Source organism: Danio rerio, chromosome 25 (genome assembly GCF_052040795.2).
Source record: "Danio rerio strain M-AB ecotype USA chromosome 25, GRCz13ab, whole genome shotgun sequence".
Lineage (NCBI taxonomy): Eukaryota > Metazoa > Chordata > Actinopteri > Cypriniformes > Danionidae > Danio > Danio rerio.
In genome coordinates, this window is record NC_141045.1 from 38,945,001 (window position 1) to 38,964,310 (window position 19,310).

Below are 19,310 nucleotides of genomic sequence, written 5' to 3' on the forward strand. Positions count from 1 at the left end.
TGGTCTATTGGGTGACAGATTGATTGGTTGGTTGATAGATTGATTGGTTGGCGCCATCAGCTGTTTTAGTTTATGTCAGCTTGTGTTTTTGACTGATTGGCTCCATCTTGTGTCTGAATAATGTGCAGGTTAGTGTATACTCCATCAGCTGTTTTTGTTTTGGTCAGCTTTGTGTTTTTGATCGTTTGGCGCCATCTTGTGTCTGAATAATGGGTCGATTAGTGTATAATTTGCGGCAAGTAGTTCTGTAATAAGCCTCAAAGTCCATCCAGGTGGTTGTTTTTGCAGGCTGCCGATACACCTGTCTGGCTTGAATCTGCAATAACCTGCTGGATCAACTTTATCCCTGATTTAAGATTATGAGGATCAGTATAGCAGCACAGCACTAACCTTGCATGAGACGTTGGTTTCGCTGATCAGAGAAAGTGTGTCACTCTTTAAGGACAGCAGGTCACTGCCGCTGAGCTCAGTGCCATCACTGGGACTCGCTGTAACAGTGCAGTCAGTGTGGGAAACGGAGAAAAACACATCTTCCACCCGATCTGACGACACCTGAAACACACACACACACACACACACACACACACACATTCAAATTATAACTACAAATCAATGCCTGCTTCTGCTTAAATGAACATTTAGCATTTCAAGATGTATCAAAAATATTCGTTAAAGTCTTATATTATATCTTATATAGTAAAATATTTACTATGGGATGTTTTTATGATGTAATTTACACTTTTGCCTGTTAAATTAACATTAGCTTCATTTAATCTTAATACAGCATGAAGCAGTTCTGAAAGACTGAATGTTTGATTGATGAATTGAATGATTGATGGATGGATTGATTGACGGATGGATGGATTGATAGGTTGACTGATAAATTTATTGATTTGGTTGGTTGATTGACAGATTGACTGATTGAATGACTGGTTGATTGGTTGGTTGGTAGAGTGAAATATTTATTGGTTGGTTTGTTGATTGAGTGGATTGATTAACTGATTTACAAATGTATTGATTGACAGAAGAAAGGATAGATGGATCGGTTAAATGATTGATTGATTTGGTTGGGTGACAGTTGATTGGTTGGTTGATTGACGGATGGAATAATTGGTTGGTTGACTGGTTGATTGGATGATAGATAGATTGATTGGTCGATTGACATATGGATTGATTGGTTGGTTGATTGGATGATAGATGAATTGATTAACTTGTTAGTTGATTGACTGGCTGATTGGATGATTGGTTGAAGATTATTTTCCTAATGAACTTTAATTTGCAATACATTTACTTTAATTGTTTTGAACATGTGGGCCATATATTAAAAATATTCTCTGAAAAGTGTTCCTTGCCTTTAAACACAAAAGCCACAAATATAGTTTTCCTAAAACGTTTGAAAATTAACACTGAGGGAATAAAAAAAATACAGAAAATTAATTTGTAATAAATTTTATTGATTTGTTTGGCTGTTTGACATTGATTGGTTGGTTGATTGACTGGTCGATTGACGGATGAAATTATTGGTTGGCTAATTGACTGATTGATTGGATGATAGATGGATTGATTGATTGATTGATTGATTGATTTGATTGACTGACTGGTTAATTGGATGATAGATGGATAAATTGGTTAATTTATTGATTGGTTGATTGACAGATGGATTGATTGGTAGGCTAATATAAGGATTGATTGGTTGGTTGATGATTATTTCCCTAATAAACTTAGAATTAATTTGTACTACATTTTAATTCTCTTGAATGTGTGTCATATATTAACAATGTTCCCAGAAAATTGCTCCTTAGAAACCTTGCCTTTAAACACAAAAGCCACAAATATAGTTTTCCTAAAAGTTTTGAAAATGAACAAATCAAATGAATAAAAAAGTACAGAAAATTCATTTGTAATACATTTTTACAATAGTATTTTGTAAAAAACATTATGATTCATTAATACATTTAAGTATATATAAATATATATTTTAATCTATATTCCATAAATTAATTAACAATTATACTAGTAATACATAATTAGCACTATTTGTATTATTACTTACAATAGTCATGTAAACCTAAACGTCAATTAATAAATGTGAACTAATATAATTAAAAAAATGTGTCTATTATCAAATAGACATTTGTATCATTTGACATCAGAGATTAATATATAAACTAGATATTAAAGTTTGAGGACAAACTTTATGGTGGCTTGAAAAGCCGAATCTGAAAGTTTGAAGTGGTTGAATTAGCATGTTACTAGCATGATTCTAGCATGAATTAGCATGCTACTAGGATAATTCTAGCATGAATTAGCATGTTAGTAGCATGATTCTTACATGAATTAGCATGTTGTTAGCATGATTCTAGCATGAATTAGCATGTTACTAGCATGATTCTAGCATGAATTAGCATGTTGTTAGCATAAATCTAGCATAAATTAGCATGTTACTAGCATGATTCTAGCATGAATTAGCATGTTGTTAGCATGATTCTAGCATGAATTAGCATTTTACTAGGTGGTTGCTAGGGTGTTTTAAGTGGTTGCTAGGTGGTTGCTAAGGTGGTGCAAGGCAGTTGCTAAGGTGGTCTGACTAGTTGCTAGGTGGTTGCTAGGGTGTTGCTAGACGGTTGCTAGGGTGTTTTGAGTGGTTGCTAAGTGGTTGCTAAGGTGGTGCTAGGCAGTTGCTAAGGTGTTCTGACTAGTTGCTAAGTGGTTACTAAGGTGTTGCAAGGTGGTCGCTAGGGTATTCTGAGTGGTTGCTAGGTGGTTGCTAAGGTGTTGCTAGGCGGTTGCTAGGGTGTTCTGAGTGGTTGCTAAGGTGTTGCTAGATGGTTGCTAAGGTGTCCTAAGTGGTTGCTAGGTGGTTGCTAGGGTATTCTGAGTGGTTGCTAAGGCGTTGCTAGGTGGTTGCTAGGGTGTCCTGAGTGGTTGCTAGGTGGTTGCTAAGGTGTTGCTAGGTGGTTGCTAGGGTGTCCTGAGTGGTTGCTAAGGTGTTGCTAGGCGGTTGCTAGGGTGTTCTGAGTGGTTGCTAGGTGGTTGCTAAGGTGTTGCTAGGTGGTTGCTAAGGTGTCCTGAGTGGTTGCTAGGTGGTTGCTAAGGTGTTGCTAGGTGGTTGCTAAGGTGTTGCTAGGCGGTTGCTAGGGTGTCCTAAGTGGTTGCTAGGTGGTTGCTAAGGTGTTGCTAGGCGGTTGCTAGGGTGTCCTAAGTGGTTGCTAGGTAGTTGCTAAGGTGTTGCTAGGCGGTTGCTAGGGTGTTCTGAGTGGTTGCTAGGTGGTTGCTAAGGTGTTGCTAGGTGGTTGCTAAGGTGTCCTAAGTGGTTGCTAGATGGTTGCTAGGGTGTTCTGAGTGGTTACTAAGGCGTTGCTAGGTGGTTGCTAGGGTGTCTTGAGTGGTTGCTAGGTGGTTGCTAAGGTGTTGCTAGGTGGTTGCTAGGGTGTCCTGAGTGGTTGCTAGGTGGTTGCTAAGGCGTTGCTAGGCAGTTGCTAGGGTGTTCTGAGTGGTTGCTAGGTGGTTGCTAAGGTGTTGCTAGGCGGTTGCTAAGGTGTCCCAAGTGGTTGCTAGGTGGTTGCTAAGGTGTTGCTAGGTGGTTGCTAAGGTATTCTGAGTGGTTGCTAAGGCGTTGCTAGGCGGTTGCTAGGGTGTCCTGAGTGGTCGCTAGGCCCTTACTAAGGCATTACTAGGCCGTTGCTAGGTGGTTGCTAGGCGGTTGCTAGGGTAATTTGGGTGGTTGCTAGGCAGTTGCTAGGGTACCCTGGTTGGTTACTAGGCAAGCCTCACATACATGATTGATAAAACATTTATACTTAGTAAGCATTTCTAGCAAGTTACAGTACTGGGCTAGTCAATATTAGCATGTAGCTAGTCACTGCTAGCATGTGTAGCATATAGGAAGTTCCGTTTGCTAGCATGAGTCAAACGAGCCAATCTCCAAGTCTCTACGATGTTCTGATGCTGAGATATAGCTGTTGATGAATGGTTGCTAGGGTACTCTGTTTTGTTGCTATGGGCGAGGTTACAGAGTGAACTTGAATGTGGTTGGTTGTCTTAGTCGAATGAACCAACCCCCATGTCTCTATGACACTGCTATGCAAAGATATGCATCTTGGCCTATTTTAATGGAAGTCTATGGAATCAATTTGGGGGCGGGGCTTGTGAGCTTCATTATCATATTGAGATGCTCATTGGTTGTCTGAGTCAGATGAGCCATCCCCCAAGTCAATAGGACACTGCTATGCAAAGATATGCATGTAGGCCAGTTATTAACATGAGTCTAGTTTGAATTAGCATGTTACTAGCATGATTCTAGTACAAATTAGCATGTCATTAGCATGTTTCCAGTATGAGTTAGCATGTCATTAGCATGATTAGCATATGAGTAGCATGTTGCTAGTATGATTGGCATGTCATTAGCATGTTAGAATTATAAGCATTTTATAGCACAGCTAATTACATTCTATAGGACAGTTGCTAGGGTGCAGTATGTGGTAGTTAGGGGTGTGGCTAGAAAGTTAAAAGGCCATCAGTGATTGGCTGCTGGCTAGACTGAGTTAAATGAGCTCAGCCATTAGTCTGTGTGACAGTCTGATGCAGAGTTATGAGCTCACAAAGTTTGATCCCATGTTAAGTCAATGAGAGTCTTTCGAATGGAAGTCTACGGGACAGTTGCTAGGGTGCCATAAGTGGTTGCTAGGGAGTGGCTAGTAAGTCTAAAGGTCATCAGTGATTGGCTGCTGACTAGACTGAGTTGAATGGGGCCTGACTCTAGTCTGTAGGACAGTCTGATGCAGAGTTATGAGCTCACAAAGGTTGACCCAATGTTAAGTCAATGGCAGTCTTTTACAATGGAAGTCTATGGGACAGTTGCTAGGGTGCCAAAAGTGGTTGCTAGGGAGTGGCTAGTAAGTTTAAAGGTCATCAGTTATTGGCTGCTGGCTAGACTGAGTTAAATGAGCCCAGTTAGAAGTCTGTAGGACAGTCTGATGCAGAGTTATAAGGTCACAAAGTTTGACCCAATGTTAAGTCAATGGGAATTTTGGGAATTTTCCGGGTCGTTTTTCGGAAAACCGAAAGTCGGATCAGTCGGAAAAGATATAGCAACCCGAGTCAGACCAGTTTGAAGGTTTGACGAAAGTTTGAAGTATGAAGCTTGAAAAGTTTAGGAGGAGATACACTTTAAAATTAGTCTCAGAAGAATAAGAAGAAGAAGAAGAAGAAGAAGAAGAACTAGATTCTTAAAGTTTGAGAACAAACTTTGAGGCTGGCTTGTGAAAGCCTGACGGTAATAGTTTATTTAGTTTAAACAGTTTTAAAAAGTATGAAAAGATAGATAGATAGATAGATAGATAGATAGATAGATAGATAGATAGATAGATAGATAGATTAGCATGTTATTAGCATGATTTTAACGTGAAATAGCATGTTGTTAGCATGATTTTAGCATGAATTAGCATGTTACTAGCATGATTTTTAGCATTAATTAGCATGTTGTTAGCATGATTTTAGTATGAATTAGCATGTTACTAGCATGATTCTAGCATGAATTAGCATGTTGTTAGCATGATTCTAGCATGAATTAGCATGTTGTTAGCACAATTCTAGCATGAATTAGCATGTTACTAGCATGATTCTAGCATGAATTAGCATGTTACTAGCATGATTCTAGCATGAATTAGCATGTTGTTAGCATGCTTCTAGCATGAATAAGCATTTTACTAGCATGATTCTAGCATGATTTAGCATGTTACTAGCATGATTCTAGCATGAATTAGCATGTTACTAGCATGATTCTAGCATGAATTAGCATGTTGTTAGCATGATTCTAACAAGAATTAGCATGTTACTAGCATGATTCTAGCATGAATTAGCATGTCGTTAGCATGATTCTAGCATGAATTAGCATGTTACTAGCATGACTCTAGCATGAATTAGCATGTTGTTAGCATGATTCTAACAAGAATTAGCATGCTACTAGCATGATTCTAGCATGAATTAGCATGTTGTTAGCATGATTCTAGCATGAATTAGCATGTTACTAGCATGATTCTAGCATGAATTAGTTTGTTGTTAGCATGATTCTAACATGAATTAGCATGTTACTAGCATGATTCTAGCATGAATTAGCATGTTTTTAGCATGATTCTAGCATGTATTAGCATGTGCCTAGCATGATTCTAGCATGAATTAGCATGTTGTTAGCATGATTTTAGTATGAATTAGCATGTGACTAGCATGATTCTAGCATGAATTAGCATGTTGTTAGCATGATTCTAGTATGAATTAGCATGTGGCTAGCATGATTCTAGCATGAATTAGCATGTAACTAGCATGATGGATAGATAGATAGATAGATAGATAGATAGATAGATAGATAGATAGATAGATAGATAGATAGAGGTAGATAGATAGATAGATAGATAGATAGATAGATAGATAGATAGATAGATAGATAGATAGATAGATAGATAGATAGATAGATAGATAGATAGATAGATAGAGGTAGGTAGGTAGATAGATAGATAGATAGAGGTAGATAGATAGATAGATAGATAGATAGATAGATAGATAGATAGATAGATAGATAGATAGATAGATAGATAGAGGTAGGTAGATAGATAGATAGATAGATAGATAGATAGATAGATAGATAGATAGATAGAGATAGATAGATAGATAGATAGATAGATAGATAGATAGATAGATAGATAGATAGATAGATAGATAGATAGATAGATAGATAGATAGATAGATAGATAGATAGATGGAGTGCGAGCATGAGTCAAACAAGCCAACCCCCGCCTCTCTACGATGTTCTGATGCTGAGATATAGCTGCTGTTATATCGTTGCTAGGTTAGTCTGTTTTGTTGCTATGGAGTTGATTGACAGCTTAGACTGATGATGTATCAAAGCTTCTTGCCAGTATGAACAGTTAAACACAACCCCCATGTCTCTATCACACTGCAGCATGACAATATCAGTCTGAACCTCTTTAATTGCAGTCTATGGGACAGTTGCTAGGGTGCAGTATCTGGTTGTTAGGGTGTGGCTAGAAAGTTAAAAGGCCATCGGTGATTGGCTGCTGGCTAGACTGAGTTAAATGAGCCTAGCCATTAGTCTGTAGGACAGTCTGATGCAGAGTTATGAGCTCACAAAGTTTGATCCCATGTAAAGTCAATGAGAGTCTTTTGCAATGGAAGTCTATGGGACGGTTTCTAGGGTCCAAAAGTGGTTGCTAGGGCGTGGCCAGAAAGTTTAAAGGTGATCAGTCATTGGCAGTTTGATAGTCTGAGTTAAATGAGCCCAGTTAGAAGTCTGTGTGACATTCTGATGCGGAGTTATGAGGTCACAAAGTTTGATCCAATGTTACGTCTATGGGATTTTTCCGACGGTCCCGGGACGTTTTTCGGGAAACCGAAAGTCGGATCAGTCGGAAAGGATATAGCAACTCGAGTCAGAATAGTTCGGAGGTCTGACCCAAGTTTGATGGTCATAGCTTGAATGGCCTAGGAGGAGATAGAGTTTAATTTTTAGTCTCAGAAGAAGAATAATATAGAAAAATAATAATAAGTTTAATAGGATAACAGTAGTCTGGCTTGCTACACAAGCCAGCCTAATAATAATAAGTTTACGTGAGATAACAGTATGTTGGCTTTTCAAGCCACCATAATAAGGCAAAAAACAGTGATTCGCCAACACATGAATCACACCTCAGTGATTAATTTCAATGCAACATCAAGTTTTTTTAATCACCATCACAGCTCTTAAAACTCCTGTATGTGAAGCCGTTTATCATATAAAACAATTCTTCTGTGAGTGACATCCGTTTGTGCTGCGGATGAGAATGAAAAGACTTGTTGCAAGCAATTAAAGCCCAACAAAAAGACAGAGGAAACAGTTTAATATCTCATAGAGCCTATAATTACGCGCTGAGAGTCCCACAGGAGCTCATTACCGAAATGCTCTCATCACACAAAGCGTTTATAAAAACAGCCTCCTCCAGTGCTGAAACACACACACACACACACACACACACACACACACACACACACACACACACACACACACACACACACACACACACACACACACACACACACACACACACAATAAAACACACACATCAGTCAGTTTAGCGCAGGTCATTACAGCTGCTATATGACATGAGTTTACAGCTAAAAACCAGCTAATAATCACAGCGAACGTAAATCAAAAACACACAAAACAGACTGATGATGCACAGAGACGTCACATCTGAAAACACACATTTGTGGGATGTTTTTAGATTTACACTTTTGCCTGCTGAAGTAACATTAGCTTCATGTAATCTCAATACTGCATGAAGCTGTTCTGAAAGACTGATGGATTGACGGATTGAATGACTGATAGATTGATGAATTGATTGGTTGGTTAATTGACAGATGGACTTACGAACACATGAATTTATGGGTTGGTTGATTGGTTGGCCAATTGATGGATGGATTGATTGACGGATGTATTGATTGACAAGAACTGCCGGACAGAATGATTAATGGATGGATGGACTGATTGACTGTTTGATTGATCACTGATTTGGTTGGGTGACAGACTGATTAGTTGGTTGATTGGCGAATGGATTGATTGGTTGGTTAATTGACAGATGGATTGAATGGAAGATTGATTGGTTCGTTGATTGGGTGACAGACTGATTGGTTGGTAGGGAGGCAAATTGGTTGGTTTATTATCAGATGGATTGATTGGTTGGTTGGTTGATTGACGGATGGATTGGTTGGTTGATTAATTGATTGACAGATGGATTAATTAGTTGGTTGATTGATGCATGAACTGATTGGTTGGCTGATTGATTAGTTGGCAAACGGACTGATTGGTTGGCAGATGGACTGATTAGTTGGTTGATTAATTGGTTGGGTGACAAATTGATTAGTTGGTTGATGTATGGATTAACAAATGTATTGATTAAAGGAAGGACTGATTGATGGAAAGATTGATTGATTGATTGATTGATTGATTGATTGATTGATTGATTGATTGATTGATTGATTTGGGTGGGTGATAGATGAGACTGGTTGGTTTATTGACTGGTTGATTTATTAATTTGTTAGTTGATTGACAGATGGATTGATTGATGGATTGGTTGACTGATAGATGAATTGATTGGGTGACATTAATTGGTTGGTTGATAGACAGATGGATTGATTGGTTGGTTGACATATTAATTGAATGGTTAGTTGATTGACTGGTTGACAGACAGATTGATTGGTTGGTGGATTGATGGATGGATTGAAAAATAGATTGATTGATTGCTGGGTTAAATGCCTGGTTAATTGATTGACAGATTAATTGATTGACAGATGATGTGTGGATGTATGCATTATTAAAATTAATATGTAATTTAAAAAAAAAAATTGAATCATAAATCTATTTATAATATCTACCTTTATAAGTGTGTACACGTGTGTGTGAGAGAGCATGTGCGAGAGAGAGAGAAGGAAAGACAGTGTGTGTGTGTGTGTGTGTGTGTGTGTGTGTGTGTGTGTGTGTGTGACATTGTTTTTGAGTTACTGTATTATCTCTCCATCCATCCATCCATCTGATATTAATGTAGAAATATAAACTAGTAATAAACAATAAATAACAGAAATAAATAGCTAATTTGTTTTATCTTTGTCATGATGACAGTGCATATTTAACTAGTTGTTTTGCTATACTAGTATTCAGCTTAAATTGTCATTTAAAAAGGCTTAACTAGGTTAATTAGTGTAACTAGGCAACTAGTGGTTTGTTTCGTAGACAACCCAAAATAAATAATTCCTAAAGGGGCTAATAATATTGACCTTAACAACAATTAAAACTGCTTTTATTCCAGCCAAACTAAAAGCAGACTTTTTCCAGAAGAGAAAATAATCAACTGTATACATACTTATGCATACACACCATCCAAATCTTAAACCCCAGGAGGGGATAACTATCATAATTCAATGCATTAACAGTTTAATTTTAGGATCAAATAAGCAGTACATCTAGACAAAGTCTAAAACAAGAGAGTATTAAAAATCTCTGATTACAGGACAAAAGGCTAACACTTTCTTCTTGTCTCTAAAACATCCAAATGCGTGTTCATTCTCCTCAAACCGCACACTGTTGAGTTCAATTACAGCTAATGCTAGCAGAAAGCCTCGTCTTCATGGCTGTCCTGTAGAAACTCTGCGGACACGCGTTCGGTTTTGAGGCCTAATTAATTGCGTGCAAGTCTTCATGTAGCGGCGAGAGGGAAACTAAAGCTTCACTTTGCAGGTTTTGATCAGTATCACGGCACGGACGACAACCGGGGAACATTGTCAACGCGACTATCTGTGATGGTTTTCGCTTCTGAAGCCTTCGAGATCCAAGAGTCAACTGAAGCGCTCAAATGAGAGATAAACTCGGGCGGAGGGGGGAGATGTTGAATGTAAAATAACAAGAGAATGTGGTGTCAGCGGCGCGGCACACATCTGTGACAAATCAAAGAGAATAAACAACGCTGTGATTCCTGCACACCTTGACAGGCCGAGCCGAGAGCGCGTTTCTGACAGCCGACGACTCCGGGTGAGCCTCCGAGTTAGCAAACTCAACTTTTTGAAAAATGGCGACGCTAAATGTGCGCTGACATCGCAGCGGGAGTCTGGCACATTGGGAGCAGCTTCGCCTGAAAAAGTGAAAAACTACCACTCGCTTTTTTCACATCAGCGCTGAAAGGCTGTCATATTAGCACGTCCCGCTAGCAGACTAGCGCTAAATACCCTACAGAGACACTACAATCGCTAGCAAACCTTTAAAAGGGTAACATACACTACACTTTTACAGCACTGATTCTGTTCAAGCTAGCTGACGTTTATCGAAGAGGTAAAGTCGTTTTTTAGCTTTCTCTCTAGACATGTGCCAATATTTGATAAATTGTGATAATAACAATGTACAATATTGATATCGTGCATAACGTATATTGATATATAAACAATATTTAAACTTTTATAGTGCTCTTTAATCTTCAAATCCAGCGAGAGTTGCAGATTTAACTAAGTTACATCGACTAAAGCATTAAATACAATGCATTTTATTTAATTACTAATATTTTTAACAGTAATGTAAGCTACAGCGAGGGCGTTGACATGCCGTACTAGCAGACTAGTGCTAAATACCCTACAGAGACACACTACAAATCACTAGCAAACCTTTAAAAGGTTAACATACACTACACTTTTACAGCACTGATTCTGTTCAAGCTAGCTGACGTTTATCGAGGAGGTAATGTCGTGTTTTCGCTTTCTCTCTAGACATGTGCCAATATTCGATAAATTGTGATAATAATAATAATGTACAATATTGATATTGTGCATATCGTATAGTTAAACTTTTATAGTGCTCTTTAATCTTCAAATCCAGCGATAGTTTAGATTTAACCAAGTTACATCGACTAAAACATTAAATACAATGCATTTTATTTAATTACTATTATTTTTAACAGTAATGTAAGGTTCAGCGAGTGCGTTGACACACCCTGCTAGCAGACTAGCACTAAAAACTTAACAGAGACTAACTACAATCACTAGCAAACCTTTAAAAGGGTAACATGAGCAACACTTTTACAGCACTGATTCTGTTCATTAACGCCCCATTCACACGGGGCTTCAGCGTCAACGCTTGACTGACGGCGTGTCTTAAGTTGGGGCTGAATTGATCGTCATAGAAGCGTCAGCCAAGGAAATTCAGTCAGCAATAGGCCACTGTCTGAGCTGGTGTATTTGCATACAGCGATCTGATTGGCTGACGCTTCCGTCGGCGCTTGAAAAGATGAGCTAGTCCCAACTTCTGCAGCAAGCAACACTTCTGAAGTGGCGCCGATGGATCCACAATGCAGTTCGGCAACGCCTGACGTCACCCATTCAAAGTGAATGGGAAGCGTTGACGCTGACGCCCCGTGTGAATGGGGCGTTACAGAGTTAGCTGAGGTTTATCGACATGTGCCAATATTCGATAAATTGTGATAACAAACGTGCACAATATTGACATCGTGGACACTTCAAAATACCTTAAATAAATATATTTAAACTTTTATAGTGCTTTTTAATCTTCAAATCCAGCTCTACATGCAGGTTTAACTAGGTTAAAAAGGATAACACTCGCTACATTTTGACAGCACTGATTCTGTTCATTTACAGAGCTAGCTGAGGTTTATCGACATGTGCCAATAATCAATAAATTGTGATAATAAAAGTGCACAATACTGAAATCTTAGGTACTTTAAAATACCTTAAATAAATATTTATATGTGTTACTTAAACTTTTAGAGCACTTTTCAGGAATGTGTGCTTTTTTAAATAACAGCGTCAAATGCTTGGAGATTTTATTGGTTAATTAGCTTAATAGTTTGAACATTAACATTTCCACGTTACCAATTGCTCATAATAATTAATGCAATTTATTTTGGTTGAAAGATTCATTTACTCCGAACATGTATATAAAAATAAAGCAATACACCAAGTATTTTGGACATGCTGTATATACAGTGCATCAGGAAAGTATTGATAGCGCTTTACATTTTCCACATTTGTTTATGTCACAGCCTTATTCCAAAATGGATTAGATTCATTGATTTCCTCAACATTCTACACACAATCCCCCATAATGACAATGGGAAGAAAGAGTTATTAAAATTGTTGCACATTTATTAAAAATAAAAAGGCTGTAAAATCACGTGTACATCAGTTCACTTCAGCAGCTTCATTGGAGATCACCTGTGGTCAGTTCAGCTGATGGACATGATCTGAAAAGGCTACACCTGTCTATATAAGGGCCCAGGGTTGACAGTGCATGTTTAAAGCACAAACCAAGCATGAAGACAAAGGAATTGTCTGTAGACCTCTGAGACAGGATTGTCTGGAGGCACAAGGCTGGGGAAGCTTACAGAAACATTTCTGCTGCTCTGAAAGCTCCAATGAGCACAGCGGCCTCCATCATCCGTAAGTGGGAGATGTTTAACCACCAGGACTCTTCCTAGAGCTGGCCGGACATCTAAGCTGAGTGATCGGGGGAGAAGGGCCTTAGTCAGGGAGGTGATCAATAACCCGATGGTCACTCTGTCTGAGCTCCAGTGTTCATCTGTGAAGAGAGGAGAACCTTACAGAAGGACATCTGTGCAGCAATCCACCAATCAGGCATCTGTATGGTAGAGGGGCCAGACGGAAGACACTCCCCACCTGGAGTTTGCCATCTGAAGGACTCTCAGAGCATCAGAAACTAAACTCTCTGCTCTGATGAGACTCAAACTGAACTGTTTGGAGTGAACGCCAGGCGTTATGTTTGGAGAAAAGCAGGCAGCGCTCATCAGCAGGCTAACAGCATCCCTACAGTGAAGCATGGTGGTGTTGGCATCATGCTGTGGGGATGTGTTTCAGCAGCAGGAACTGGAAGACTAGTCAGGATAGAGGGAAAGATGAATGCAGCGATGTACAGAGACATCCTGAATGAAGACCTGCACAAGAGTGCTCTTGACCTCAGACTGAGGCGACGGTTCATCTTCCAGCAGAATAATGACCCAATGCACACCGCCAACATATTAATGGAGTGGCTTCACTACAACTCAGTGAATGTCTATGAGTGGCCCAGCCAGAGCCCAGACCTAAATCCCATTGAACATCTCAGGAGAGATCTGAAAATGGCTGTAAAATGACCGTCGCTTCCCATCCAACCTGATAGAGCTTGAGAGATGCTGCAAAGAGTAATGGGCAAAATTATCAAAGACAGGTGTGCAGAGCTTGTGGCGTCATATTCACAAAGGCTTAGGCTGTTAGTGTTGCTCTACAATACCACTTTGGAAACGCTAGCTGGAAGTAGGTCTTTATGTTCCTCTGTGTCGAATATCTTCGCTGCTGTTTGTTTTTCCTGAACGCTACCTTGAATGTACAAGTAGCTAAAACGCACTCATTTAGAGGCGGGAACCAGCCGACGTGCAACAACTTTAAACATAAGGTAAACACCAAACAAAACTTTCCATTTACACTTGTAAACACTCGCTCCATCCCTCTCGCAGCTCTCAGCACAGTCCACGCTCATTACAGCTACAAAGCTTTCCAATCACAGAGCTTGCGCTACACGTTGTTGCAACGTGTAGTTACATCTTTTGAGAGGTGAGCGTCTGCACCGGACGTAGAAGTATAAATCAGCCTTTAAAGAGCGACAAACGGCAAAACTGCAGTGTGTCTGTAATAAAGCGAGCGTTGTTGTGCATTGGTGTGGACACTAATACAGTTATCATTCTAGTTATAGCTCTGGATTTCGATAAACATTAATAGTTTAAAGACTAAGCATCACAGAACCCAGAGCTGGAGTTTAGCGTCTCTGCTTAGCACTCGGCAACGCAAATTGTTTATCAGACACTAATGCAGCCGTTTAATCCAATTTGCATTCATATTAGTTACCGGGTATCTCCATCCGAGGGGAATTACTGCTTTAGTGGCCCTCAGAGGGGCCGGAATAACTCCATGCATAAAAGCGCTATCTTTATATTTCTCATTTGAGGAGCCAATTGCTTTCACACACACTCCACGCTCACCGCTGAGTGCTCAAGTCATTTGGAGAGGCTTCAGTTCAACAAGCGCACACACACACACACACAGAACACATACATATAAACACACCTCTGAGACAGACACATACATACACACACACACACACACACACACACACACACACACACACACACACACACCTCTGAGACAGACACATACATACATACACACACACACACACACACACACACACACACACACACACACACACACACACACACACACATATATATAAACACACCTCTGAGACAGACACATACACACACACACACACAAACATATAAACACACCTCTGAGACAGACACATACATACACACAAACACACACACACACACACACACACACATAAACACACCTCTGAGACAGACACATACACATATACACACACACACACACACACTGTATGCACACACGCGCACACACACACACACACACACACACACACACACACACACACACACACACACAGTATGCACACACACACACACACACACACACATACACACACACACAAACATATAAACACACCTCTGAGACAGACACATACATACATACATACATACATACATACATACATACATACACACACACACACACACACACACCTCTCAAACACACAAGGACTGTACACACACTGTGTCACAATCTGCATACACCCACCTCACACACACTCGACATACACATATACACACAAATACACACATGAAATGTATACACACGCCTCACAAACAACACAAGCGCAGTTTACACACCACATGTGCACTGTATAAACATACACACTCTTGGTATACATATGCATGCTCTGTATACACATACACACACACACAAACACACACACACACACACACACACTAAATACATACACACATGCAAATACAAACACACACACACTGTATACACATACATGCTCTGTACACAAACACACACTATATACACACGCATGCAAATACAAACACACACACTGTATACAAATACATGCTCAGTGCACAAACACACACTATACACACACACACTCTGTATACACATACATGCTCTGTACACATACACACACTATACACACACATGCAAATACAAACACACACTCTAGATACACATACATGCTCTGTACAAACACACACACATGCAAATACAAACACACACTCTGTATACACATACATGCTCTGTACACAAACACACACTATATACACACACATGCAAATACAAACACTCACTGTGTACACATACATGCTCTGTACACAAACAGACACTCTATATACACACACACATGCACACACACACACACACACTCACACACACATGCACACTCACACACACACACACACACACACTCTGTATACACACACCTCCGCTACGTGCTCCCTATACAAAGCTTACACAACGAACACACACACACAGCCTGAAAACACACTCTCTGTATACAAAGATGACACAAAATGAACACACAACATGCAAACTCCACACAGACATGCCAACTGACCCAGCCAAGGCTCGAACTAGCGCCCTTCTTGCTTTGAGGTCACAGTGCTAACCACTGAGCCACCGTGTCGCCCGATAATACTATTCAACTGTTAAAAGTATATCAACTATTTTAACTCCTATTACATGTCTTCTTTAATTCCTCTTCTTAACTCAATTTTGATGTGTTTGGTGAAATAAATTGAGATATTATGTCATTTAAACTCTTATTTTAACCTCTAAACATGCTATTTTTTACAGTGGACAATAAGGGGAATTAATTTCACAGACGTTTTTGGAGCATAACCTCAAATTATTTATCGTTTGGAGGCTATTTTCAAACAAAGGCAGATTTCCGCTCATATCTCCAGCAGCTAAATGTTTGGTCTGAGACAATAGAAGGAGGACGAGTCGCTTTAGACAATAGTGTGACTGGGGTATAAACTACAGTGTTCACAGACAAAATCCATACTTTGGAGACACTGAGAAATGTGGGGCTGCCGGAGCTATCGAGGAAAAATGAGGAGCAGACAATGAGGAGCGTTTGACAGTAAACTGTAGGCTGCATACAAAGAGACAGAGGTCAAGCTGAAATTGTCCATCACCCAGACAAGCAGAACTCATTTGAATGCAAACGAGAGGCTACGATATTCAAATATTCAATATATATTCAGAGCCGTGGAGACGCTGGACTCGGAGCTCGCCCTGCCAAAACGCCTGTTTACAAACAATAGCAGTGCAGAGGTACAGTACGCAGGCTCATTACGTTCACTTCACATCTATTTACTGTCCATTTATTAAACCAAATATGCAATGAAAATGCAGACTTGTGGAAGCTGAAATCTGCACTATATATATATATATATATATATATATATATGAGCTGCAAAAAAAGTAATCTGAAGATTCAGATATTTTCAAAACACCCCGCACTAATGGACTGAGAGCCCCACCCCAACTGATAGCTCCGCCCTTAAGGTCTAACGCCCCATTCACACTGGGCATCAGCGTCAACGCTTTCTATTCACTTTGAATGGATGACATCAGGCGTTGCCGAACTGCATTGTGGATCTGTCGGTGCCGCTTTAGCAATGTGTTTAATCGACAGTAGTCGATTGCGGACTAATTTTATTGACGAACGCTGCTATGACAAATGCGTCAGCCCTAACTTCAAACACGCCCTCCATCAAGCATTGACGCTGAAACCCAGTGTGAATTTACGGTGAGAGCATCGCCCTAAAGGACTGATAGCCCCACCCTAAAAAAAAAACTGATAGCTCCGCCTTAAAGGACTGAGAGCCCCACCCTAAAACAACTGATAGCTCCACCCTAAAGGACTGATAGCCCCACCCTAAAAAAAAAAACTGATAGCTCCGCCCTAAAGGACTGAGAGCCCCACCCTAAAACAACTAATAGCTCCACCCTAAAGGACTGAGAGCCCCACCCTAAAAAAAAACTGATAGCTCCGCCCTAAAGGACTGAGAGCCCCACCCTAAAACAACTAAAAGCTCCACCCTAAAGGACTGAGAGCCCCACCCTAAAACAACTGAAAGCTCCGCCCTAAAGGACTGAGAGCCCCACCCTAAAACAACTGATAGCTCTGCCCTAAAGGACTGATAGCCTAGCTCTAAAACAATTGATAGTCCCGGCCTAAAAGACTGATAGCTACGCCCTAAAGGAATGAGAGCCCTGCCCTAAAGGACTGATAGTCCAGCCCTAAATGACTGATAACCCCACTCCAAATAACTGATAGGCCCTCCCCAAATGACTGATAGCCCCTCCCGAAATGACTGATAGCCCGGCCCTAAAGGACTGATAACCCCTCCCCAAATGAGTGATAGCCCCTCCCCAAATAACTGATAACCCCTCCCCAAATGACCGATAGCCCCTTCCGAAAGGACTGATAGCCCAGCCCTAAAGGACTGATAGCCCAGCCCTAAAGGACTGATAACCCCTCCCCAAATGAGTGATAGCCCCTCCCCAAATAACTGACAGCCCCTTCCAAAATGACTGATAAACCCTCCCCAAATGACTGATAGCTCAGCCCTAAAGGACTGATAGCCCCTCCCTAAATGACTGATAACCCCTCCCCAAATGAGTGATAGCCCCTCCCCAAATAACTGACAGCCCCTTCCAAAATGACTGATAAACCCTCCCCAAATGACTGATAGCCCCTCCCCAAATGACTGATAACCCCACCCCAAATGACTAATAGCCCCTCCCCAAATGACTGATAACCCCACCCCAAATAACTGATAGCCCCTGCCCAAATGACTGATAGCCCCTCGCCAAATGACTGATAGCCCCTCCCCAAATGACTGATAATCCAGCCCTAAATGACTGATAACCCCTCCCCAAATGACTGATACCTCAGCCCTAAATGACTGATAACCCCACCCAAAAAAAAAAAAATCACTGATAGCCCCTGCCCAAATGACTGATAACCCCTCACCAAATGACTGATAGCCCCTCCCCAAATGACTGATAGTCCAGCCCTAAATGACTGATAACCCCTCCCCAAATGACTGATAACCCCTCACCAAATGACTGATAGCCCCTCCCCAAATGACTGATAGTCCAGCCCTAAATGACTGATAACCCCTCCCCAAATGACTGATAGCCCCACCCCAAATGAATGATAGCCCCACCCCAAATGACTGATAACCCCACCCCAAATGACTGAAAGCCCCTCCCCAAATGACTGATAGCCCCACCCCAAATGACTGATAACCCCACCCCAAATGACTGAAAGCCCCACCCCAAATGACTAATAACCCCACCCCAAATGACTGAAAGCCCCACTGAAAGCCCCACCCCAAATGACTAAAAGCCCCACCCCAAATGACTGATAACCCCACCCCAAATGACTGATAACCCCACCCCAAATGACTGATAGTGAAGTATAATACAAACTCAACACTGCGTATCCTGCGATGTGACTATTGCGAATGATCTCAGTGCGGTGTCGATATTGTGCAGCCCAAGCCTCTGCCATAAGTCAAAGCGCTTCAGATGCCTTGTGTTTCCTAAAGGCTGCGCAGCACCTGATGCCAGCCATCATCGTCGGGCCGGGATCAATTGAAATCCTGTGTCATTGGAAACCCTGTACGGATGAGCTAATGAAATAAACACAGTGGGCGAGCGGAGAGTGTGGGTCAGGCCAGAGTAAGTGCCTATTTACCTGAATGAGAGGCTGCTGTAATGTATTGGAGTGGAGGAGATCGCATTAACCTGCCAAAGCCTTTTTAAATGGGGTCCAG

At 40.7% G+C, this 19,310-nt stretch overlaps 4 protein-coding genes across 17 annotated transcripts in view; all 4 read right to left on the minus strand.

The window, feature by feature from the left end:
- The window catches only part of mphosph6 (M-phase phosphoprotein 6), a 365,183-nt gene that overhangs the window by 342,138 nt on the left and 3,735 nt on the right, over window positions 1–19,310 (minus strand). The gene's annotated exons all lie outside the window — the stretch shown is intronic.
- The window catches only part of snx20 (sorting nexin 20), a 677,202-nt gene that overhangs the window by 335,842 nt on the left and 322,050 nt on the right, over window positions 1–19,310 (minus strand). The window lies entirely within an intron of this gene.
- dus2 (dihydrouridine synthase 2) overlaps window positions 1–19,310 on the minus strand; it is a 255,399-nt gene that overhangs the window by 109,520 nt on the left and 126,569 nt on the right. The window lies entirely within an intron of this gene.
- LOC110438397 (uncharacterized) overlaps window positions 1–19,310 on the minus strand; it is a 140,191-nt gene that overhangs the window by 61,828 nt on the left and 59,053 nt on the right. For all 14 annotated transcript variants that reach the window (XR_015526808.1, XR_015526807.1, XM_087312657.1 and 11 more), the window contains one exon: window positions 391–552. Coding sequence is in view for 12 of the 14 variants with exons in the window: in XM_087312657.1 (XP_087168783.1) it covers window positions 391–552 (162 nt within the window). In the remaining 2 variants the exon portion in view is untranslated. The remainder of the gene's footprint in view (window positions 1–390; window positions 553–19,310) is intronic.